Source organism: Bos indicus, chromosome 26 (genome assembly GCF_029378745.1).
Source record: "Bos indicus isolate NIAB-ARS_2022 breed Sahiwal x Tharparkar chromosome 26, NIAB-ARS_B.indTharparkar_mat_pri_1.0, whole genome shotgun sequence".
Classification (NCBI taxonomy): domain Eukaryota; kingdom Metazoa; phylum Chordata; class Mammalia; order Artiodactyla; family Bovidae; genus Bos; species Bos indicus.
The window spans coordinates 19237523-19262064 of record NC_091785.1 but is presented as its reverse complement, the minus strand read 5'-3'; the positions used below and the strand labels follow the sequence as shown (position 1 = coordinate 19262064).

At 54.4% G+C, this 24542-nt stretch overlaps 1 protein-coding gene across 2 annotated transcripts; it reads left to right on the top strand.

Moving 5' to 3' along the window:
• Positions 1-558: 558 nt before the first annotated feature.
• Positions 559-22955, top strand: LOXL4 (lysyl oxidase like 4). Of its 2 annotated transcripts, none has more exons than XM_019953118.2 (15): positions 559-703; positions 5366-5680; positions 6499-6677; positions 7567-7772; positions 9760-9798; positions 9958-10177; positions 11080-11263; positions 11422-11576; positions 12309-12476; positions 13527-13689; positions 16287-16530; positions 17593-17708; positions 18687-18823; positions 19182-19293; positions 21678-22955. In XM_019953118.2, the coding sequence occupies exons 2-15, from the start codon at positions 5401-5403 to the stop codon at positions 21746-21748; spliced, it is 2274 nt and encodes a 757-aa protein (XP_019808677.2). In that variant the 5' UTR covers positions 559-703; positions 5366-5400; the 3' UTR covers positions 21749-22955. The 2 variants fall into 2 exon arrangements, with proteins under 2 accessions (XP_019808677.2, XP_019808676.2); XM_019953117.2 differs by having other exon boundaries at positions 574-730.
• The last annotated feature ends 1587 nt before the right edge of the window (positions 22956-24542 follow it).

The following is a 24542-nucleotide window of genomic DNA, read 5'->3' as shown; positions in this document are numbered from 1 at the left end:
GTACTCAATAAACTCAGAGGGTGCAGGGCAATGAAGAGGACCGCCTGTTACTCCAAAGACAGCACACCTGCACCACACCATCCCGGACCTAATTAGCACTGAGTCGCCTGGGCCCCTTGCTGGTCCCTGCAGAAGGGAATCTGCGTTGTCCTAAGTAACCAAGCTGGCAGGACTCGGCCCTTCGAGATCCACTGAACATAATTCCCAGGTCAGCCCTGGGGTTGTGTGTACCACCCGGTTTGCAGAGAAGGAAGCTGTGAGTCCTCCGACGGGGACTCACGAGGCCACAGCGGGATTCGGCCGCCCGCTGGCGCTGCGCCGCCGTCCTTCCCCGGGAACTCCGATCCTCCCACAGTCTCTCCTGCTGCAGCGTGCCAGTTCCCTCTACGGAAAACAGCTGCCCCTCGACCCCCTCAACTTTCGCGACCCCGGGCTTTCCCAGGCCAGCGGGCGCCGGGCCGCCCTGGATCGCGTCCGGGGTCGGGACTCGCCGAGCCCTCGGAGGGGCCGACGGGCCGGGCGGGGCTCCCGCAGAGCCCAGGTCCGCCCGGGGGCGGGGCCTGCGGGCCTCCTCCGCGGCGGGCGGGGTGGGGGCGCCGCGGGCCGCAGCCGGATAAAAGGGCCCCCAGGCGCCCAGGAGGCCGGTTAGCGCTGCTTGGCCGCGGAGTCCAGGTCCCAGCCCCGCAACTTCGCGCTCCAGCCGGTGAGCCCCTGCCTGGTGCCTGGCCAGGTCTGTCTCTAGCTGTCCTGTCTGCCTGACTTCTGTCTCTCTGGGGGGTCTGCAAGTCTCTGAGGGTTCCTGAAAGCTGGGAATGGGAGGGATGGGGGTCCCCTGGACAGTGAGCCTAGCCCCCTAGTCGCTCACCAACCTGTTGCCAGTGGAAGTGTCCAAGTTGGGGAGCTTGGCCCAAGGCCCTCACTGGGTGGTGCATTGCGGCCTCGGGTGCCTGCGTGTCTTGTTTGTGGACACGCTGCGTGTAGTCCAAGCATTTCTCTGGCCTTCTCTCCCCGGTTTGGGGGCGGGGCAGGAGAAGGGGCAGGTGGGCTCAGATGTCTCTCCTGTGACTTAAGGGACACAGAGGCAGAGTGCAGCCGGACTCTGGGAGGAAACAGACCAAAACTGAGTGTGCTGGGGTGGCCCAGGGGTTTGCCCAGGGCTGGAGATTGGAAGGGAGAGGTGAAAGGTAGCAGAGGGCTTCAAACTCACAGGCCCTATGCCGGAACACGTGGACATTCCTCTGCACTGTGTCAGGCCGCCACAGCCAGTGGTCCCAGGGAGGATATCAGGGCTGGGGCGGGGGAGGGGGGAGGGGGGCTCACCCCCTCCCCAGAGAGCTAGAGAAGAAGCTTCTAGTGATTCCCAAGGCTGGTTCCCACCAGGATACCACCCCAGTGCTCTCTCCTCAATACCCTGGGACACTTTCAGTCCCCCTAGCAGGGCCAGGTCAAGCCAGGTGCCAGGGGCCCCTGGCAGCACCTGGTTCAGGTGCCTGTCTCCTTCAAGCTGGCAGGATCCTGGATCTGTCACTTGGTTGCACTCAGCACTGGCAACCAGCCCAGTGCCCTCACACCACGGCTGGATCATAAATCAACCAGCAGCGGGGTGGAATTTCATTCATCTCCCTGCCTCCTTTCCCTCCTCTGCCTCCTTCCATGTTCATCCTTCTTTGAGAGCCCAGCTCTGGAACCATGATGCCTGGGTTTGAATCCTGCCTGAGCAAGTTACTTAGCATCCCAGGGTCTCATCTTCTCATCTGTCAAGTGGAGATGTGTTCAATAAATATTTTTTAATGTATAATAATCATGATAGCTTATTGTTAACCTCCTCTCCTTCTCAGCCTTCCTTCTCCTCCTTCTGACCCTCTCTCTCCTTCACTTGGGAAAAGCACTGCCACTTTGGAGGCTGCTTCCTTCTCTGAAGAGGCTTTTCAGCCTGGTCCTCTTCTCTGTGCTCAGCGCTCAGTCCTCTGGGTTGTGGGGACAGGAAGCAAAGACACCGAGTGCTAGGAAGTTTTGGGGTCTGGGCAGGGTGGGGGGCGCTTAATGGAGGGGTAGCCTTTGAACTGGGTATGGAAAGATGTGTAGGAATTTAACAATCTGAGCTAGAGGGAAAGGGTACTCCAGGGAGAAGGAACAATGAGAGCAAAGGCTTGGAGACTAGGAAACAGAGGATGTGTTTTGGGGAACGTGAGTAGACAAGTGTGATGTGAGCAAAAGCTGCAGAGGCAACTGCAGTGGGCAGGAAGGCTGGACTCTCCCTTTTTTGACTCAGTTCCTGCTACTGCCCATCCACCTCCTGGGGGGCTTTCATGGGAGGGAGCTGCTCTAGCACCCAGGGTCCTTCAGCAGAGGCCCGCCCCTTTTCCCGCAGAGGCTCCTTGGAGGGGAGGGAGCCTGTTGGCCCAGGGCTGCCCACAGCCTTTCATGCGGCCTCCAGTACTCTAGGGATGTCAGTCACACAACAGGCCTGCCCAGCCCACCGCTGGCCCACAGCATGTCCAGTGCCTCCCTGTCATTTTAGAGGGGCTGCACCTGCATCTCAGAGAGAAGAGAGCCTCTGATTCGTGTCACATGATTTGGTGGCAAAATGAGGCAATCCTGACTCCTGCTGTCGGGGAGCATGGTCATCTTTTAGGCCAGACCCAGTGTGACCTCTGGGACGTAACAGCTGGAGGGCCCGGAGCTCAATTCTCCCATGGTGATTTTGGTTTGGCTCAGTCCCTAGCTGGCCACCTCCTCCTTAGGGGTACACGGACGAGGGAGTGGGGCATCCCAGGCAGCGGAGAGCACTCTGCATGTGGTGACAGCCAATGGGGACCCCCACCTGCTCCTGAGTGAAGAAAAAGGTGCTCAAGTCTGTGTCGGAAGAAGTATGGAAAAGAAGGGTATCGGTACCGGGGACTCACTGTGGAGTTGGGGCCACCCCCTCCAGACCTTCTTTGTCCAGGGAGGGGCTGGGACCAACCTAGACAAGGGTTCTATAGTATAGCTGTTTCAGTTGCTGTTAATAATAGCTAACTAACCATTGAGAGTTGCTCTTCTAAGGGTTTGACATGTACTCATGCATTTGATCTTCACAAGAATCCCATCCCCATTTTACAGAGGGGTAAGTTGTGGCATGGAGGAACTAAATAATTTGCCCAGGACCACCCAGAAACCAGCCAGTGGAGGTGGGATGTGAACACAGGCACCTCACCCCCAGTCTGCTTACCTAAGCACTGTGCTACGCCGCCTACTGCTGCTGCTAAGTCGCTTCAGTTGTGTCCGACTCTGTGCAACCCCATAGACAGCAGCCCACCAGGCTCCCCCATCCCTGGGATTCTCCAGGCAAGAACACTGGAGTGGGTTGCCATTTCCTTCTCCAATGTATGAAAGTGAAAAGTGAAAGGGAAGTTGCTTAGTCGTGTCCAACTCTTAGCGATCCCATGGGCTGCAGCCTACCAGGCTCCTCTGTCCATGAGATTTTCCAGGCCAGAGTACTGGAGTGGGGTGCCATTGCCTTCTCCTTGCTATGCCGCCTTGCATCCTCAAATCTGCAGATACTTACAGGGTGCCAGCTACATACCTGGCACTATTCTGGGCCCTGGGGGTGCAACACAAAGTCCCCGTTCCCGTGGAGCTTCATTCTTGAGCTCTTTTGTGCATTTCTAGGTGCCTACTGCCCCCGACACTGGGCTGGCCAAAGCAGGAGGCTTGGTGGCTAAAGGAGATGGGGCTGGGTGCAGGAAGGAATAAGGACTGATTCTCAGCCAGAAACTAGCTTGTGGGGAAGGAAGGGGCAGGAGGCCCCGTAAGACCCTCCCTACTGAGAATTCCCAGCTATGGAATTCCACCCCCAGGAAGAGCAATGGCCATGGAAGAAGGGGGACTCTCCCCAGAAAGAGCCCCTTTAAGACTCAAGCACTAAAGAAGTGGCCAAGGACCCAAACTTTGTCCATCCGCTCCTCTGGGCCGGCCTTGGCTGCCCATCAGCGATAGAGCTGGCCGTGCAGGAGCTTCAACACTGGTGGCTGCAGACTCTGACAGCTGCAGCTGGGCATAACTGTTCTCTGTGCTCCTCCCAACCTTGCTACTAGGACCGAGGCTGCTAACATATGAGGCAGGGAGGACCAGCCCCCAACTCGTCCCCTGTGGGGACCCAAAGAACATCTGACCATAGCCTCCTGGGCATGGGGGCCCTCTCCCATGTCTGGTCACTGCCTCAAATGCTCCCATGACCCCTCACTTCCTACTGGATGAAGGGCAGATGCTCCACATGGTGCACACAGCCCTTGATCTTCTGGCCCCAGCATGTCCCTCCACCTTGGTCCCCTCCAAGTCACTGATACTGCAGTACAGGATTAAGAAAGGTCACTCCCTGCTCTTGCACAGACTCACCTCTTTCCCTCTTTCTTCCCTATTCTTTCCCCTTTCCCATGGAGGAGAACTCTTATTCATCCAACAAGGCCCTGTTTAAATGTCCCTTCTCTGAAAGCCTTCCCTGACTCCTCATCTCTGAGCTTCATTAGGGCAGAGAGTAGTGTTTGACATGACTTCTTTGTCCCAGCACCTGGCCTGATCATTGGCCTGAAGCAAATATTCCAAAAATGTTTGTTGACTCAGTGTACAAGTCATGCGCCTCCTAGAGGTGGAGCTTGCTGTGTGGTTTGGACAAGTCTCTTAAACTCTCTAGGTCCTAATTCCTTATTTCTGGAGTCAGGAGGTTGAACCAAATATCCTATACCTCCTCCAGCTTGAATAGTCTAGCCCTTACGGACCCCCCTTGCTACATGCATATGCTCAGTCGCTCAATTGTGTCCAAGTCTTTGTGGCCCCGTGGACTGAAGCCTGCCAGGCTCCTCTGTCCATGGGATTATCCAGGCAAGAATACTGGAGTGGGTAGCCATTCCTTTCTCCAGGGGATCTTACCGACCCAGGGACTGAACCCACATCTCTTACATCTCCTGCACTGGTAGGCTTTACCACTAGTGCCATCTGGGAAGCCCCTTCCTCCATAGGAGACTACATCAAAAACAGCTCTTTTTTGAGCACTTACCATGTGGTAGGCTCATGATAAGCCCTTTATCAGTGTTTTATTCAACACTCAAAACAACACTGGGAGGTAAGGATTACTACCCTCACCTTACAGATGAGGAGACTGAGATTCAGGAAAACTAAATTTACAGCCAAGGAATGCTGGGTTTGAGCCAGATGGACTAATCTCAGAGCCCAGACTCAATCTGTGCCACCACACACACACACACCCCAACACCCCAACACACACACACATACGCACACTTGGAAGGGCCCAGGCTGTCCTTTGTCTCTGCCAGCAGAAGAGGCCTGAGGTCAGAGGTGATGACTGTCATGTTTACTTGTTCCCCAGGTGCCGTGACTCCAGCTGCCCTTGAAGTCACCATAATGTGGTTCCTACCAGCCGCCCTCCCCCTGCTCCCGTTGCTCCTGCTGCTGGGCCAGGCCCCTCCCAGCAGGCCACAGTCACTGGGCACCATGAAGCTACGGCTGGTGGGTCCTGGCAGCGGGCCGGAGGAGGGCCGCCTGGAGGTGCTGCACCAGGGCCAGTGGGGCACCGTGTGTGATGACGACTTCGCCCTTCAGGAGGCCACAGTGGCCTGCCGCCAGCTAGGCTTTGAGGGTGCCTTGACCTGGGCCCACAGCGCCAAGTATGGCTCAGGGGAGGGTGAGTAACTGCTGCTGCCCTGCAGAATGACAGGGGGATGGCCATGGGCTTCTCTCGGGGGTGGGCTCCCTTAGACTCCAACAGAGCAGATGAGACCCCCACTTATCCTTTAGTACCCAGCTCACACGACCTGCCCTACCCTGGCATTCTCATTTGCAGCGAGGCCACCACCACTGCCACCATCACTAGCACTCAACTCTAAGCTCTTTGAACATAGCGATTACATGTGTGCATGCATTCATTCCAGTCATGTTTATTGAGCACTTACCACGTGGTAGACTCATGATAAAATGTGTGCGGTCCTTTCAGTCGTGTCCGACTCTCTGTGACCCTATGGACTGTAGCCCCCCAGGCCCCTCTATCCATGGGGATTCTCCAGGTAAGAATACTGAAGTGGGTTGCTATGCCCTCCTCCAGGGCATCTTCCCGACCCAGGGATGGAACCCACGTCTCCTGCGTCTCTTGCATTACAAGCAGATTCTTTACTGCTGAGCCACCAAGGAAGCCAATCACACACAATAGGTGCTCAGCAAATGCTGATGGGTGAAGACTAGATGGATGAATGAGGGAACAGATAGACCTAATTGCTAGACCTCTACCTGGCATTTTCCTAAAGCAGATTCGTTGGGATCTGATTCTGAGAGGAGGCAGTAGGCAGGTTTGTAGATACCAAGCTCCCAGGAGAACCAACTCCTCTCTCCCACCCCCATTTCCCACTCAGATTTTGGGAGAGGAAAGTGGGGTCCTATCCAGGAGGCAGAGCCCATGACTTAGCTCTCTGTGCCTGTCCCCAAGCATCACTCATCCTCCCCCCACAGGACCCATCTGGCTGGACAATGTGCACTGTGTGGGCACCGAGAGCTCCCTGGACCAGTGTGGGTCTAACGGCTGGGGTGTCAGTGACTGCACTCACTCAGAGGACGTCGGGGTGGTATGCAATCCCCAGCGCCACCGTGGCTCCGTTTCTGAGAGGGTCTCCAATGCCCTCGGGCCCCAGGTGAGGAGGCTGTTCAGGCCCTTGCCTGAGCTGAGGGCGTGGTCAGGGAATGGAGGGCCTCCAGGTGATGAGCCAGGAGGAGGAGGGAGAGGAAAGGGAGCAGAGGGCAGGCTGGGAAGTGCCCCTGGGGCCCCGACACCTGCTTGTGGCTTGGAGCAGGTGCACGGACAGGGCCCCAGCCTGAGGCGGGAGGGCAGGGACTCGAGGCTGGGCCTGCCGGGAATCACTGAAGCTGCTCCCCATGAGAGGGTAGGGGGTTGCCTCACCCACAAGGCCCGGCCACAATTGCTGTGTCTTCCGGGCACAAACAAACCGGAGCTAAAAACAGCTCAAGCCAAACAACAGGGGCAGGCAGGGCAGGTCTCTGACTCTTACCCTCTGCTGCCGGGTAGACTCAGCTTGAGGACAGCTGGCCCAGGCCCACTGACTGGGGCGGCCATGACAGGCGGCTCTGCACTGGTCTAAGTCATTCAGGGCTAGGGTGGGAGGGCTCAAGGACCAAAGGATCCTGCTGTGGTCTCAAGCAGCCAGTCGGTGTCCATCCTCTGTCCTCCCCAGGGTGCTATGAAGAAGGTCCCCCTGTGCCCGATGGAAGCCTCCCAAACTCCAAAGGCTCCCATCCTGAGCCCAGGGAGGGTGTGGATCTGCTTGGTCCTCTCTGGGGTTCAGGAAAGGACCCTAAACAAACCGAGCTTCTGCCTCAAACCCACTGTGTGGCCCTCGGCCCCTGCCTCCCCATCTCTGAGCCTCCGTTTCCAGCCCGTCCAATGAGGGTGCTGGGTGGCATGATCTCTAAGTGCTCCGAGCCCCAGCTTTCCTATGTGAAGACCTGCAGCAGGCTCAGCAGGAGCAGGACTCCTGGGGCCTATGGAGACTACACATCCCACAGGACCGGCGGCTGGAGGAGGTGCGGCTCAAGCCCATCCTCGCCAGCGCCAAGCGGCAGAGCCCGGTGACCGAGGGAGCCGTGGAGGTGAAGTACGAGGGCCACTGGCGGCAGGTGTGTGACCAGGGCTGGACCAGGAACAACAGCAGGGTGGTGTGCGGCATGCTGGGCTTCCCCAGCGAGGCACCTGTCGACAGCCACCACTACAGGTAGGAGGCACCACCACAGGTAGGAGGGCTGTGCAGGAGGCGGGGTTGTGGGGCAGGGGCTGAGTGTGTGTGCACATGCATGCGCATGTATGTGTGTGTGCGCCCGCGTATTTCTGTGCACGTGTGTACATGCGTGTGTGTGCACATGCATGTGTGTGTGTGTGTGTGCATATGTTTGGGACCTTGCAGACTGCAGTGAGACTGGCAGGAGTGGGGTCTATAGGAGGACATTCAGTGGGTGTTGGGATTGGGAGGGAAAGAGGCCCAGCCAAGGAATGTCCCTGGATTTCTGGGATTATAGATCTCTCAATAATTAAGAGTGAAGATGAATTTTCAGCCCCTGGGAAACTCCTAGAAAAAGTCAGAAAATAAACATTGTACTTGAGAATCAGATAGAAAGAATTGACTGTAGCACAGAATACTCCCAAAATGAAATGTGCTGCTGCTGCTAAGTCACGTCAGTCGTGTCCGACTCTGTGCGACCCCATAGACGGCAGCCCACCAGGCTCCCCCGTCCCTGGGATTCTCCAGGCAAGAACACTGGAGTGGGTTGCCATTTCCTTCTCCAATGCATGAAAGTGAAAAGTGAAAGTGAAGTCACTCAGTCGTGTCCGACCCTCAGCGACCCCATGGACTGCAACCTATCAGGCTTCTCGGTCCATGGGATTCTCCAGGCAAGAGTACTGGAGTGGGGTATGTAAAACCGTGTTCCTGATTAGAAAATTAGACCTGAGTAATGGCACCCCACTCCAGTAGTCTTGCCTGGAAAATCCCATGGGTGGAGGAGCCTGGTAGGCTGCAGTCCATGGGGTCGCTAAGAGTCAGACACGACTGAGCGACTTCACTTTCACTTTTCACTTTCATGCATTGGAGAAGGAAATGGCAACCCACTCCAGTGTTCTTGCCTGGAGAATCCCAGGGACGGGGGAGCCTGGTGGGCTGCCGTCTATGGGGTTGCACAGAGTCGGACACGACTGAAGCGACTTAGCAGCAGTAAAGATACAGTGCTGCCCACAAGGACAGATGGTGCGGGTTCCAGTCTAAGCTTTGCTGATAACAGGCTTCAAGTCCTTGGTAGGGCATCCAGGCCTCAGTCATCCAATCCGCAGGGAATTCTCTGAACCCTGACCCAACGAATTTCCTCAATTCGGATCTAAGCCAGGTTCTGATTGGGTTGCGTGTAAGCCAGGCATGGGGTGGGGAGGCATTTGGGAGAGGAGACATAAAAAAATTCTGTCAGAAATGTGACAGAGCTGTCACAAGATTGCATCAGCCTGTAAATGATTACCAGTCAGGGTTCTACCCGCTCTGATCAGTGAGCGCTTCGTATGTTTCTCATCTCCCACAGGACATGAGTCATCTACCCTTACCCATCCCCAGTCAGTTGTTCTTCTCTGTGTCTCTGGCTTAGCTGACCCTAGTTTCCAAGACCAGCCACGTGGCTCTATCCTTGGGCATGACTGGGGTCTGGGTCCCTGACTCCCTGCTGCCTGATAATTGCACATCTGGGCCTGGCTGACTTGCCTACCACCCATGAGGAAGGCAGCCCTGATTATAGCCTCAGTATCTCTGGGTGGGCAGCCCCCAGCAGAAAGGCCTTCAACTTCCACTTGTCCCCAGAGGACTATTGCCTGGGCCCCTTATCATGGGGTTGCTCCCTAAAGGCTGCCCTTCAAATAGACTGGGGAAAGGGCAAGCTTGGAGCCTCCTGCCCTGGGCAGCCCAGTGCAGAGAGGACCCAACTTTGGGTTTAGTCAAGGGACCTTGCTGGGCCCTGCTTTCCCTCGCTAAGAAGTGGAGATTGTCTTTATCTGTGGAGCAGCCACCCTCTCAGACTGTGGCGAAGCTCAGCATTGAAATAAGATTTGTGAACAAGTGTGCCAACTGTGAAGTCTAGTGCAAAGTCAAGCACAGCTCTGAGGAGCCAGGGTGACAGGGCTGGGACTTCTGCACTCACTCCACTCCCCACCTGTTTGCTCCCCTCCAGGAAAGTCTGGGATTCAAAGATGAAGGACCCCAACTCTAGGTAAGGAGTAGTGCCCTCATGGGAGGGTGCAAACGAGGTGGCATGAAGGGCCTCCTTCCTCCCCCTTCCCCTCCTCCAGGCCCCTCTCCCCTCCCCGGTGCCTTGCCTCCCAGAGTCCTGAGCACCCCTTCTCCGCCCTCAGTCTAGCTTGTCTTCCAGACTGAAGAGCCTAACGAAGAAGAATTCCTTCTGGATCCACCGTGTCAACTGCCTGGGCACAGAGCCCCACATGGCCAACTGCCAGGTGCAGGTGGCGCCAGCCCAGGGCAAGCTGCGGCCAGCCTGCCCGGGTGGCATGCATGCTGTGGTCAGCTGTGTGGCAGGGCCCCGCTTCCGTCCTCCGAAGGCGAAGCCAGGGCGCAAGGAGTCCAGGGCAGAGGTGGGTCCCCAGGGCCCTGCCCGCAGGCCTGGAGGCCCAGGCCCCACTCACAGGACCCTGCTCCATGGGGAGGGACTGACTGGTGGGAGGGGACTCTCCAGGAGAGTCAGGGGAGAAGGGGGGTGAACCCCTCATCAAGGGGACATTGGTTCAGACCAGGAGGAGAGCAAGTCCCAGAATGGTTGAACTTTGGGATTTATTTAAAAGGGCCCATTTATAACCCTACCATAAATGGAAAGCTGACATCACTGGCCAGGAATAGAAGGTAACTATAAAAAGTGTAATTACACTGTAGCTGCATCCCATTGAGGGTCTAAGGTATTGAGCCCGAGCCTGGCCCTCGTTATAAAAAGCAAAGACCAAGAGCTCGGGAGGCGTTGCAGGCCGACGTCTGCACGTGAGAGGGTCTCCTCACGGTGCAGGAAGGGATGGGAGAGAATTAACAGAAATGACTTCCCCACCAAGCGTTTCATTAACACCACGCGCCCGCAGGTCTCTAAAATCATTTCACAGATCTGCTGGGGAAGTGTTGCTGTAGGTTCAGCCCCGAAGGACAGAGCATCAGTGAGGCTGGGTGAGAGGAAGGGACTTGTCTAGTGATTAGGTGGCAGGTTGTGAAGCCCAGGAACCCCAACTCCCGAGGCTGGAATTTGTTATTACATTTATTGTTACTGTTATTACGTAACAATTTATGAATTTGTTATTACTATTATTATTGTGGTGGTTCTTTGTTACTGAGGAAGGGGGAGAGCATTGAGGAGAACGACTTATTCAAGGCAATGGCTTCAGGAGTCAGAGATGAGACTAGGACGCCAGTCCTTGGCCCTGCCTGAACTGAAGGGGCGCAGCCCCTATGCCCGCCTCCTCCTCACCCTCCCTGAAGCCGGGTGTTCTCCCAGCAGGAGATGAAGGTGCGCCTCCGCTCGGGGGCCCAGGTGGGTGAGGGCCGGGTGGAGGTGCTCATGAACCGCCAGTGGGGCACCGTCTGTGACCATGGATGGAACCTCATCTCCGCCAGCGTCGTGTGCCGCCAACTCGGCTTCGGCTCTGCTCGGGAGGCCCTCTTTGGGGCCCAGCTGGGCCAGGGTGAGTGAGGAGGCCTGGGGTGGGGTGGGAGAGCCTGGGTGTGCTGCTGGTCCATGCCCTGGAGGTCCCAGGGTGCTGGGGGCCAGGGCAGCTGCCGTAGGGGTGAGGCTGCCAAGATGGAGCCTCACACGGCCTTTCTCCCTGCTCCCTGCTTGTAGCGCTGGGGCCCATCCACCTGAGTGAAGTACGCTGCAGGGGATATGAGCGGACCCTCAGCGATTGCCCTTCCCTGGAAGGCTCCCAGAATGGTTGCCAACATGACAATGATGCTGCCGTGAGATGCAACATCCCTAACATGGGCTTCCAGGACCAGGTGAGCCCAGGGCTGGGCAGCCCTGAGATAGCCCCGGACACTGCATTCAGCCGGTGGGGAGGGTTTATGAGAGGCCACTAGAGCTCTGGGCCCCAGAGCCTGCCTGGAGCCAGCCTGGACTTCCCTCTCCTCTGTGAGTCTCCCCTGGCCTGGCCTGCTTCCCCTTAGGGCCAGGCTTTGGCCTTCAGAGATGGCAGAGGCTCAAGGGGACTGACTCTTCAGGCAGATGGGCTCGCCTGCCCCACCCCCTCAGGTCCGCTGTGAAGTTGAGAGAGAAGCGACCCATGGGCAGAGGGCTGCAGGGTGTCAGCACCAGGGAGTGGTCAGAGTTCAAGCATCATGCTAACGTGGATTGCGGGCGAGTCTCTCTTGTCTCTGACCTTGTTCTCTTCTGTAAAATGGGGTCAGCTGTCCCGGAGGGTCACTGTGAATGTGACGACAGATATGAAAGCACTTGGCAGTTGGCGAGTCATCATCAGTGGCAGGATTGCAGGTAGATGGAAGGCAAGGCCTGGGCGCAGGCGCTCTGAGTCCACTTTCTCAAGCGGGCAGGGACTTTAGGGACTATCCAGTAAAATGTCCTCACTTTACAGAGGAGAGCAACCCAGAGAAGGGGAGTGTCATGTCCAGGGCTGCGTGGCGAGCTGGCCCGGACAGGTCTCCCAGCCAGCAGCCCCACGCTCTGCCCCTCCTAAACTGGCCCTGCTCCTCACACACCCCTGACCATTGCAGGTGCGTCTGGCTGGTGGGCGAAGCCCCGAGGAGGGGGTGGTGGAGGTGCAGGTGGAGGTGAACGGCGTCCAGCGCTGGGGGGCCGTGTGCAGTGACCACTGGGGCCTCAGCGAAGCCATGGTGGCCTGTCGACAGCTTGGCCTGGGCTTTGCCAGCCATGCCATCAAGGTAGGTCTCTGCCATGCTAAAGCTGCTGACCCTTCATTCATTCATTCAACAGTTAGTTATGAGTGAAACTATGCACCAGTGAATGCTGGGTGCTGGCGATCCTGTGGTGAACAAGACACAGTTCCTGCCTCATGGAGCAATCCGTCCCCACACAGTCACGTGGGGGAGGCAGTTTTTCCTGAAGTGTTCATACAACGGGCACACAGCTGTATCTGCAGGAGAGATGAGCAGACATAAGCCAGATGAGGTGGGGGAGGAGTAAAGAGCCCATGTGAAGACCCTGTGGCCAGAGGACACTTGACTTGGTTGAGGAAATCAGGGGTGGAGTGTGGCTTCTAGAGTGATCAATCGGTGTGAAGTGCGAGGGTGGAAGAGGAGGCAGGAGCAAGACTGTTCAAAGCCCGCAAGGCAGATTTTTTTTAAAGATTTCTTCTTGCTATTTGGCAAACTGTTGGGGTGGGGATTACTGTGAATACAGAGGAGCACACTATTGCAGGTGCCCAGCTGAGAATGTTGCTGGCTTGGACGGGGCTAATGGAAGTCCTGAGGGAGACAGGTGGATAGATTCAAAAGATATCAAGGAAACGAAATCAAGAGGCCTGGGGCAAGGCTGCTATGGAGAAACTGCTTCAGCTTCGCCCACAGTGGCCTGCCTGGCAGTACTGGGCACCCTTCACCCTGGAGAACTGGGCTCAACCCTGAGCACAACCGGCTGTGTAGGGTTGTATGAAGAACAGCTAAGGAAATGGGACAGGTCTGAGCGGACAGGCATGGACCAGCACCATCGTCTTCAAACAGCTGAGGGCTGCAGTCAGGGAGAGTGATGGGAGCAAGGCCAGTGGTGGAAGCCACAGCAGTGGATTTTGCCCTCATACATGGAAGGCGTTTCTAATACCAGAGGGGTCCAAAGTGGCACCACTAAAGATTTTCAGGCCGAGGCTGAGCACAGCTGGGTGAGCGTGGTTGGCCGGGGTCCAAGCCTCAAATGGAGTCAGGTGACTCTAAGAGCATGTCTCAGCCCTGACTGGGGGATGCTGGCTGTTTCCTTAGGACACCTGGTACTGGCAGGGGACGCCGGGAGCCAGAGAAGTGGTCATGAGCGGGGTGCATTGCTCAGGCACAGAGCTGGCCCTGCAGCAGTGTCAGAGGCACGGGCCAGTGCACTGCTCCCACGGCACGGGGCGCTTCTCAGCCGGAGTCTCCTGCACAGACAGTGAGTCACGGGAGGGCCCGTGGATGGGTAAACGTGGCTTCTCTGGGTTGCCAAGCCTGCAACTCCCATCCCGTCTCAGGGAGGGCCCTGAGAACTGGTTCCAGCTCCAAGGCCCCAGGGTTGGGAGTGGAGGGAGGGCTGGATGTGGAGCACCAGCTCTGTCATTGCCACGTGTGGCCAGGTCACCTGCCACGTGGGGAAACAAGCTGTGCCCCGCTCATGGAGTTAATGTAAGAATTAAGACAGTACCTGCAATGTGAGGATACACAACGGTGTTTTTCAGTGTTTGTGTCATGACCAAACAACAGCAACAACATGTTACATTTAGTAAGGATAGTATTTTTCTCTTGATATTATGTCTGTGTGTCACAACCTAGGGCTTCCCAGGTGGCTCAGTGGTAAAGAATCCACCTGCCAGTACAGTGGGAGACTCGAGTCCAGTCCCTGGGTCAGGAAGATCCAGCAAGGATCTTTCTTCCTAGAGAAGGGCATGGCAACTCACCGCAGTATTTTTGCCTGGGAAATCTCATGGACAGAGGAGCCTGGCGGGCTACAGTCCAGGGGTTTCAAAGAGTCAGATGCAACTGAGCGACTAAGCATGCATGCACATCACAACATAAAATATTAACATATTTCTTACTGTAGTTTGTAGTAAGAAAAGAATTTGAAAGCTGTTGTAGAGAGTATAGAAATGTGAGGACACATGGGCCTTACAATGAGCTGTGGGATTTACCCAAAAGGCTTTATTTTAGGTCAAGACCATTTTGAGGCATCCATCTACCCACACCCCCAGATTCTTATGGTAGCAGCCTTTGTGTGACATATGCCAACCAGGTCTGGGCCAAGAACTCTATCCAGTCCAGAGGCTGCAGGCTGCCACCAACCCAAGTGGCCGCATGACCTTCTTCCCAGCCAGGCTGCAATGCCAAGACATCCTTCAGCTCTGTCAGCAAGCTTAGGGCTTTCACTCTGATCAGCGCCCATTGGAAGAGCACCAGCCTTTACAGCACATCCTCCCCTGCAGGGTGATGGGGTTTCCAAGTGGGCCTCCAGCCACAGCTCCCAGCATACTGGGGGCCGGCTCCCCCCTCTCTCCTCTCCTGGGACCCTGTGCCCCTCGATGGAGGGGCAGCTTTCCTTCTGAATTCACTTGATACTTCACAACGGCTGAGCACAAGCAGCCAATGCACCATCCCTGTGGTCGTCCCCATCTCTCCTCTGTGATTTTTCTCATTTCTTTCTTGCCTTTACCGTCTCTTCTTCTCTCTGAAAGCACTCCTTTCCCTCAGAAATTCTAGGGTGTGCCCATGGGCATACCCTTGTCCGTCTCCAAAATATACCTCAGGCATTCCAAGAGCATTTAGTGATAGTGCAGACATCATCCAGCAAACCAGCTCCCACCCTGATGCCCATTCACTGAAAATAAACCCGTGTTCCCGTCTCACCATTGTCAGCGATGGCTCTGCCCCAAATCTAAACTGTAACCCAGTTTTTGCATGAACGAGCATTGAGAATTGGCAGTTTTCTCTCTCGATGGTACAAGGCAAAAGCTGTGGATCTCCACATTTCTGCACTCACACACAAGGGACCGCGGTGACGGCACAGTGGCTTCCCTGTGACCGGAAGGGAACTGGAGAGGCTCTGAGCAGCCTGTGGAGATGCAGGCTCCAGCACGGTGGACTCCATGCACCAGGGCATGCAGTGTCCCGGTGTGAACACCCACGGTGGCCATCAGAGTAGAAGAGGAGCCCTGGAGGAAGTATAGTCTCAGAAAATGTAGTAGAATGGCCCAGAACACCAGAGCCCAGGAGCAGGTTCAGAGATGAACTCTTGCAATCTCCAGCCCTCTCCCTCTCACACTGCAAGAACTGAGGCTCAGAAAAAGAACTGAGGTGACAAGCCTGGCATCCGCAGAGCTTCTGAGAGGTTATATGAGCCAGGCTTATAGGCAAAGGTATACTCTACAAAAGTAATGCTGGCTTCCATCACTGTGTGCTTGCCACGGCCACACCATGATCTCAGCACGTTACAGGTACTATCACACTCATATTATTCATTATTTGCATCTTACACATGCGGAAAATGATAGACGAAAGGATAAGCAATTCCCCTTAGTGGTGCAGACAGAAATTAAGCCAAGACAGGAACCCAGGTAGTCTAGCTATGAAGCCAGCAAGCTCCACTGTGACGCTAGCAGCCTCCCAGCTTAACGTGATAGATCTCTCCTGTTAGGAGAACTCACATCTCCTGACTCCTAATGCGTGCTGCGTGCTAAGTCGCTTCAGTTGTACCCAACTCTTCGCGACCCCATGAACTGTAGCCCACCAGGCTTCTCTGTCTGTGAAATTTCCCAGGCAAGAATACCAACATAGGTTGCCATTCCCTTCTCCAGGGGATCTACCCAGGGATCAAACCCAGGTCTTCTGCATTGCAGACAGACACTTTACCGTCTGAGTCACCAGGGAAATCTTCTGACTCCTAAACCGCCCTACTCTCCTGGTTCCTCCAAAAGCACTCAATCTGGAGGCAAGCCTGTCCCCTAGGCCGGAGAGCAAAACCGGCTACCTCCCTCACCTTGGTGTCTCCACGGTGCCCAGGTGCCCCAGACCTCGTGATGAACGCCCAGCTGGTACAGGAGACGGCCTACCTGGAGGACCGCCCGCTCAGCCTGCTGTACTGCGCCCACGAAGAGAACTGCCTGTCTCAGTCCGCTGACCGCATGGACTGGCCCTACGGACACCGGCGTCTGCTGCGCTTCTCCTCACAGATCCACAACCTGGGCCGGGCCGACTTCCGTCCCAAGATGGGGCGCCACGGCTGGATTTGGCACCAGTGCCACAGGTGAGCGCCTGCTCGGGCCTCAGCCCTTAGGGGGCCAAAACCAGGGTGCGGATACCCAACCAGTCTGGCCCTTCCTGGGAGGGGTGGGTGTGAGCTCAGGGAAAGAGCCTTCCTTCCTAGACATGCTGTCAGCCCTGCCTCCAGGAGGCAGTGAGGAATCCTGAGCATCACCTGGCCTTTCCATTGCTCTCTTACCTGCCCTGTGGTATCCTATGGAGTGGTCCTCACCAGCAGAGCTGGTCTCTGTTAGAAGGATATTTCTCTGGGGGCCTTAAGCCTTGTCTTTAACGGCCAGGTGAAATGGGGACTCCTAGAAACCTGGAGACCCAAAATAGCCATCCCGTCCAGGATGCTAGCTCTGCAGAAAAAGCTGGTTGATTTCTGCAGCAGCAAAGCGAGGCCCCCAAGGAGGAGCAAGGAAATGCTGCTGGTGCTGGAAGGGGACAATGAGCATTCTTTCCTATCAGCAGCTTCCAGCCCGGACAGAAGGAGAAACGTTGTCTACAACAAAGGCAGAATGGAAAAGGGTGTTTTGTTTTGTTTTTTTTTTCCTTCATATAGCCGTGGGTGTGGAAAGCTGAGAGGAGCGGGCAGTGACTTTGGGACTCGACTTCGCTGAGATAATAAGCATCTTTCCCTGTAGCATGGACGGAGTTGTCATTAGAACTGGACTGGAAACAATGGTAGCCATCTGGGCCCAGGCTGGCAGGGAGCAGCATTAGCGTCCCTCCACGCTCCGCAGCTCCGCTCCTGGGCTAGTCTCTGGTCGTGTCCCTTCCTTCCACCTGCAGGACTCTGGCCTCGTAGTCAGGCAGCATCTCCTGGAGCTTTGACCTCTCCTCACCTGGCTGAGACCCTGCGGGATGGGGGCAGCTGTGTCTGGCTGCCTGGCAGGAGTGCCAGGAGAGTAGGGTCATACTAATCTTGGGTTTGGGAGGGAGAAGGGCACTGCCCTGCTATTATAACGCTCCTCTCTGGGTAATGATGGGGCCTGGTGCCTCCGTCCTCCCTGCCGGCTCCTCTCCTGCTGCTGCCATGCTGACAGCCCTGCCTCTTCCGCAGGCACTACCACAGCATTGAGGTCTTCACCCACTACGACCTCCTCACTCTCAACGGCTCCAAGGTGGCTGAGGGGCACAAGGCCAGCTTCTGCCTAGAGGACACAAACTGCCCCACAGGTATGTGGTCCCCTGTCTGCATATCCTCCCCCGGCCCCCCTGGGGTCAGGACCCCTCTGTCCTGCTCAACAGCCTTAGGCATCTGGAGACTGGGGCTTGGCAATAGTCAGCACTCAAGGCAATTCAAAAAGACAAATTTCCGGGAATTCCCTAGCTGTCCAGTGGTTAGGACTCTGTACTTTCATTCCTGGCTTCAGTCCCTGGTTGGGGAACTAAGATCCTACAAGCTGCGTTGCACAGCCAAAAAACAAATAAAGATGAATTTCTTACCTTCTCTACTTCCTCTGCATTCCCAGCATATTGTATATTATTGTTTAGTCATGAAGTGGTGTCAGACTATTTCCATGGACTGTAGCCCACCAGCCTCCTCTGTCCATAGGATTTCCCAGGCAAGAATACTGGAGTGGGTTGCTGTTTCCTTCTCCAGGGGATCTTCTCCAGCCAGGAATCAAACTCACATCTTCTGTATTGGAAGGCAGATTCTTTACCACCGAGCCGCCTGGGAAGCCCAGTGTACTGTGTACCACTTTTAAAATACTTAACGCTTTTTTTGGATAATAGTTGCTGACCTGTTTCACTTCCGCTGATCCGGATTGTTTGATTCCTATTTGCATATCCATAGTTCGTAGCCCTTAGAAAGGGCATGGTGAAACACCAGGTTGGATGGACAAGTGAATTAGCATAGAGGGCTGCAATCTTCCATTCACATTTCCTAGGCCAACAGGAATTTTCACTAGAGCATCCAAATAAATGATCTCTGTCACAGATGGACTTTGGTACAGGGCTGGATTCGTGGTCAGTAGGACTCCTGGCTCTGATAGGCAGGATCGTTAGGAAGCTCAGGTCCCTAGTCTGACTGCAGTCAATTGGCAAGGCTGGTATGAGGATTAAACGTTGAAGGGTGTGAAAGACCTAACAGGTACTTTGTCCCGAGCGCCTATTGAGAGCCTCAGTCACCACCAGTACCCTCCCTTACAGGAATGCAAAGGCGCTATGCGTGTGCCAACTTTGGGGAACAGGGAGTGACCGTTGGCTGCTGGGACACCTACCGACATGACATTGATTGCCAGTGGGTGGATATCACCGATGTGGGCCCTGGGGATTACATCTTCCAGGTAAGGGGGCTTCTCCATTTCTTTCGGATGTTCTGAAAGCTCTCTGAGGTCAAATGAAGGAAGAGCTTTATAAATAGAATCTCTGACATGTCTGGCACTTGAAGGGGCTACGCTGTAGAGGAAAAAAAATCAGGATCCAGGACCTATGTTTGAGTCCTGAGTCAAGGAACAATGGGCAAGTCAAAACTCAGTCCCCATCTGTAAAAAAAAAAAAAAAGACATTAATGCCTACTTCCTGGAGTGATTGTAAGGATTAATGAGGAATACCAACACACCTCGCCAAGACTGCATGAAATGTAAAGGTTATCATCACAGAAGCCAAATTGCCTGTTTTTAGCCCATGCTTCTCTCACTCCAGGTGGTCGTGAACCCCAAGTTCGAGGTGGCAGAGTCAGATTTCTCAAACAACATGATGCGGTGCCGCTGCAAGTACGACGGGCAACGGGTCTGGCTGCACAACTGCCACACAGGTACCTGCGGGCCACTATGCGGCCATCCCCACAAGAGCCTGGGGTGCTGGAACACCCTCAGCATCCCTGCGTGCAAGCAGAGTGTGCGTGTATGCGGCCATCCCCACGCGAGCCTGGGGTGCTGGAAGACCCTCCGCATCCCTGCATACAAGCAGAGTGTGCATGTACAGGCTGGGGATGGAACAGAGATGAATGTCCTTTGACAGCTTCATAGAAGGTAGATTTCCAGAACAGACTTCACCCACCTCACCCACTAACTACTTCCACGACCCTCTTTATCCTAAAGGTTGTTCAGATTGAAAATGCAGTCTCCCGTCTGTTCTGGAATCTCGTTACTTCAAGCCGAGTCAGGATTTCCCTTTTCCAGTCTGTTACTATTCCCTTTCATTTCATAGGATCTTAGTTGTCTCCATCCCAGGCTGGCTGCCTCACAGGCAAATGTAAAAGTCCCCTAGATCTGTGCTGCTACCTCCAGCTGTGATCCCTGCTTACATGGACAATAGGGCTCTGGACGCTTGCAGAACTGGTAGTTTCAGACAAAGATGCAATGATCCAGTGGGGGCAGATACACCCCAGAGCAAGGAGGTGGTTGCCCCGCTTGCCCATAAAGAAAGGTAGCAGTTCCTCTGTCTTCAACCTTTAAATGCTTGCATTTGCTGTGGGGCTGTGCATTCACACCCACATTTTGCACACAGGGGGAGGAGCAGACCCATTCATTTAGTTGACAAACGTGGGTTAAGACCTATCTCTGTGTCGAACACTGTGCCAGGCTCTGGGAAATTAAATAGGAGTAAAATGCAGAGCTGAGTGTCAAGTAGGGTAAGCAAACATGCAGATGGATACCCCAGTCCTACTGAGCACCCCAAACCACTGTGAACTGAGGCTGAGCAAGCAGAGAGCTTTCTGAGTAGCAGCCTGGGGGCCAGTCAGGATTCCCCAGTGCTAAGTTGTTTCAGTCGTGTCTGACTCTTTACAAGCCTATGGACAATAACCTGCCAGGCTCCTCTGTCCATAGGATTCTCCAGGGAAGAATACTGGAATGAGTTGTCATTTCCTCCTCCAGGGGATCTTCCCAACCCAGGGATCGAACCCACATCTCTTACGTCTCCTGCATTGGCAGGCGGGTTCTTGACCACTAGCTCCACCTGGGAAGCCCAAGGTTCCCCAGAGGAAGGGACATTTGTGCTGATATCAGAGAGGAGACTGAAGTCAGAGGGGAGGAGCAGGAGAAAGAGCATAGCATTTGGCCTCAGGTTTCACTGGGCACCAAATCCAGTTCCACCACATTCCAGCTTTAAGACGGTGAAGAAATTTCCACTCAGAAGTCCTCTCTATTGTAAAATAGGGCTGTGTACCCAAGCCCACTAGTGTTCTTTGCAGGGAGGGTTATGATGGTTCCTGCTAAGAGAATGGACTTTATCCTGTGGACTTCTGGAAACCAATAACAAATTTCAGTCAAGGATGCAAGAAAATCAGATTTATGTTTTCAAAAGATAACTCTGACAGTGGATGAAGACAGTGAGGATTAAGGATTTGAAAACTGTGGCTGGAATAGATTCTGCTGCCATTAAGCAAGACAGGAACAGGAGAGGAATTAGGAGTTGGAGCCCAGAGACCTAAGGCTGCCGGCGTGGAGGCAGAGGCTCCGTAACACTGGTGGCAGGCTGCACAGGGTCCAGGGGAGCGAGGAAGGAAGGAAACAACGTAGCTCCGACCCCCCAGGGTCCTTGCTGGGAAACAGAGGACGCACTCAGGTGCAAGTGTGAGGTTACTTAATGAGAGGACTATCCCAAGGTGTGAGCAGGACTAGGGAGAGGAGGATGTTGAGATATCCAGGGATAAGGAAGACGGAAATGTTGCTATCACTTTGGGCTTCAGTGGGCAAAGGCTGCCCTGGAGCCAGGTGAACCCTTGTGCTGAGGAGGGAGGAGCTGGTGGGGCTGGAGTCGCAGGAGACCATTGCTGCAGGACAGGGGAGGAAATGGCCCAACCTCTCCCTCCTTCCATCCTCTAGTCTCTTGTTGCTTCCCACTGAGCTAAACCAACCAGAAGCCAGAAGAGGAGGGAGCCAGGGTGAGGCAGTCTCCAGGGCTCTGGTCTCCAGGGCTCCTAGAGAACAAAGGAGGATAGAGAATGAATGTGGGGAGGGAGCAAGGAGAGTGACCAGCACAACCCTTCCCACTCGATAGCCTCTTCTTTCCCATGTTCGTGCAGCTAGGCACCTGTCAGCATCCATTTCTCTAAAACGGGTCGTTGTCCGTGCCCATGACTAACCCAATGGAAAGGCCAAGCCAGACAGGATGTATTGGTGTTTGTGAAGTTGTCAGTGAGGGGATGGGACTCTGGTGAGGTCAGCTACTTACCTGTCCTCCTTCGGTCCACAGGGGACTCATACCGAGCTAACACAGAGCTGTCCCAGGAGCAGGAGCAGCGTCTCAGGAACAACCTCATCTGAAGCCGTCACCGCACGCTCCCAGCTGCTGCCCACACACCAGATACCTCAGCTTACTGGAGCCATGCCCTTCACCGAGCCCTGACACAGAGGGAAAGGGGCCAGCGCCAGGAAGCACCGGGAACCCGCTCAGGAAGCCTTTAGATGGCAAGATCACCAAACCAGAATGGCGCCGCTCCCTCAGGATGGCTCTGGGTCTGATCCCTGGGGGCCTCTGGTCTCTAGACTATGGCCTCCAGGCTTTGTTCAGCTGAGCTCCTCTCCTCTAAGGAGACCTGGTCTTCCCGGGATCTTGCCCCTGAGCTCCTGGTTCAGGAGGTACCAGTTCCTTAGGAATAGACTATGGCCTGGCTCCCCATCTAAATGGTGCTTTGCAGATGTCTCAGAGGAGGGCCAAAATACAGGAGGAGGAGTCAGCTCTCTGCTAGGAGCTCTGAGTGACACAGCTTGTGTCAAAGTCACACCTGGCAGAGAATCTGGTGAACTGAGTGCCTTGCTTGATCTGTCCACACTTAGAACTCAGCTGCTCTTCAAGTCTGTTCTTCAGTGTCTTACCTTTATCCTCCTGCACATATGGGCTGTTTCTAATGTCCTTGGAGGCTTAGGCCTTAGGCATCCCCTTATCTCCTGATGGGCCCAAACCACCAGTTCCTGAGTGCTTGAGACAGGGCAGGATTCACCGAAGTGGCCAGATACAGCCTTCCTGCAGAGCAGCAAGAGAAGGCCCAAAAGAAAGGTGACTGGGGCAGTGTAGACCCCAGCTGCTGCCCGGGTCTCTGCCAGGGAAAAATACTTGTCATAAATCCAGCAGGCGAGATCACTGTGCATCTCAGGACTGGCCTAAATGTCGAGTCCCCCAGGTTTCTGGACTGAACTTTCCATTGAATAAATTTTTGAAGTGGAAAGAGCATCAGTCCAACAGGCCACTCATCTCTGCAGGAAAAAGAAGACAGGTCTAGTAGAGTGAAGACTAGGCTATGGAGAAGTCAGAAGGGGGAGGATTTAATTGAGTTAAGGATTAAACCTAGGGAAGGCCACCATCTCTGCTCGATGTGGCTGTGATATGCTCTTGCTCAGGTGAGGTTAAGAGCTATGATCTTCTTGGATGTGATTCTTAATCCTGTCTCCACTTGGACACACTGCAGAGATGATCTTCACAGGTCTGACGCTCTCACGCCAATAAAGGTTGCTCACTATGGACTGCTACAAAGCAAGGCTGGCTGTGATTCTTGGCAGTTCTCAGCACATGAACTCTACCCCTTTTCACTCCCAGTGACCTGGTTTCTTAAGACGTGTGGGGCGCACGTGCTACTTACGCATCCCCTGGAGGAGGGCATGGCAACCCACCCCAGCATTCGTGCCTGGAGAGTCCCACGGATAGAGGAGCCTGGAGGGCTACAGTCCCTAGGGTCGCAAGGAGTAAGACATGACTGAGCGACTTAGCACACACTGCTTCCCAATTCCCTCCCTAGGCTCCATGGTAAATCATGGGCTGGAAAGGTTAACGGATGAGCAGGAGGAGGAAAGAAGGAAAAGCCCAAAGATGGTAAACTTCTACAACCAAGGCTGCAAGGCTGAAGTGAATGGTGGTAGATGGGGCAGAATTACTATAGTAATCCCAACCCCACAAGAGAGCTGCCCCTCCTCAGGGAGTAGAAAAGGATATCTGCCCTGGGGTATCCTCTGTGAATACAAAGAAGAGCTTTCTTCCTTCTTTTCCTTTACCTCCCCTCTTCTTAACTTCCTCATCTCCTTCCTTAGGCAGAGGGAGCATGATACTTTAGCATGGCAGTTTAGGTAAACAACGGAAGGACTGATTTCCTGTTGGATCCAGCAAACATCTCCCAAACAGTAACAACATTATAGTCACACATGCAGCTAATGGTCTGTCAAAGAATGTGTGGCTGGTGGGGGAGCGTGTGGTGACTGATGACTAGATTCCAGCACGGAGGTTACCCACAGCTTCTGGCTGGATCCGGTTTCCAAGAAGGCCAGAAAAAGCAGGCCAGGCGGCCAGCCACTGGCTCTGCTCTGTCTCAGTGCCCACATCACACGTGTGATCGGTGCAGCCAGTTCTAATTCTTGGAAAAAGCTATATAAGGGTTGTGCTGTTACGCCTCTGAGTTGAAAGGGAAGGACATGGGAAGATGTAGCTGGCATGAGTTGTAACTAAATGAGGAATGTTAACAGAATACCAACCACCAAATTCCAGACAGCACCAAGAATGTCTGAAGATTTTTCACCTTGGCATTCTTCAGTCTTACAGAAATTCAAGTATTAGGAACTCAGCTTACCGTGCAGATGCCTAATTTATTCCTATTCCATAAAGACTTCTATTCTATGAGGAGTATACTGGAAATCAAAGGGGAATGTATCTTTCTACTATAAATTCCAGGTAGTACTGGGATTCACAAATTCAACGTATCGGAAGCAATATACATGCATAGCAGAGTGCATTAGCTATCTATCTTATCGAATCTCTAATAGAGTCAGTGGCAGTTATAAGGAGCTCTCCAGTTAGCTCTGTGTGTGAAGGCATGGTGTGGATACAGCCAAAGATTTGGTCCCCTCTGGACAAGCTCACCATAGTCTGTGCTGGGCCTGGACAGGCCCTCTTATCTCCAGCCAATGTATATTAATTTCCTCTACTGGAGAAACTACAACTAAAACACACATTTTCTACTAATGGTAGAAACAAGGGCACTGCCATACCTTGCAGTATTAGTTAACAAAATCCTTTCTCTGGATCTACTTATAAGGATAAATCAAAGTTAGAGGTGGCTGATTATTTGGAAAA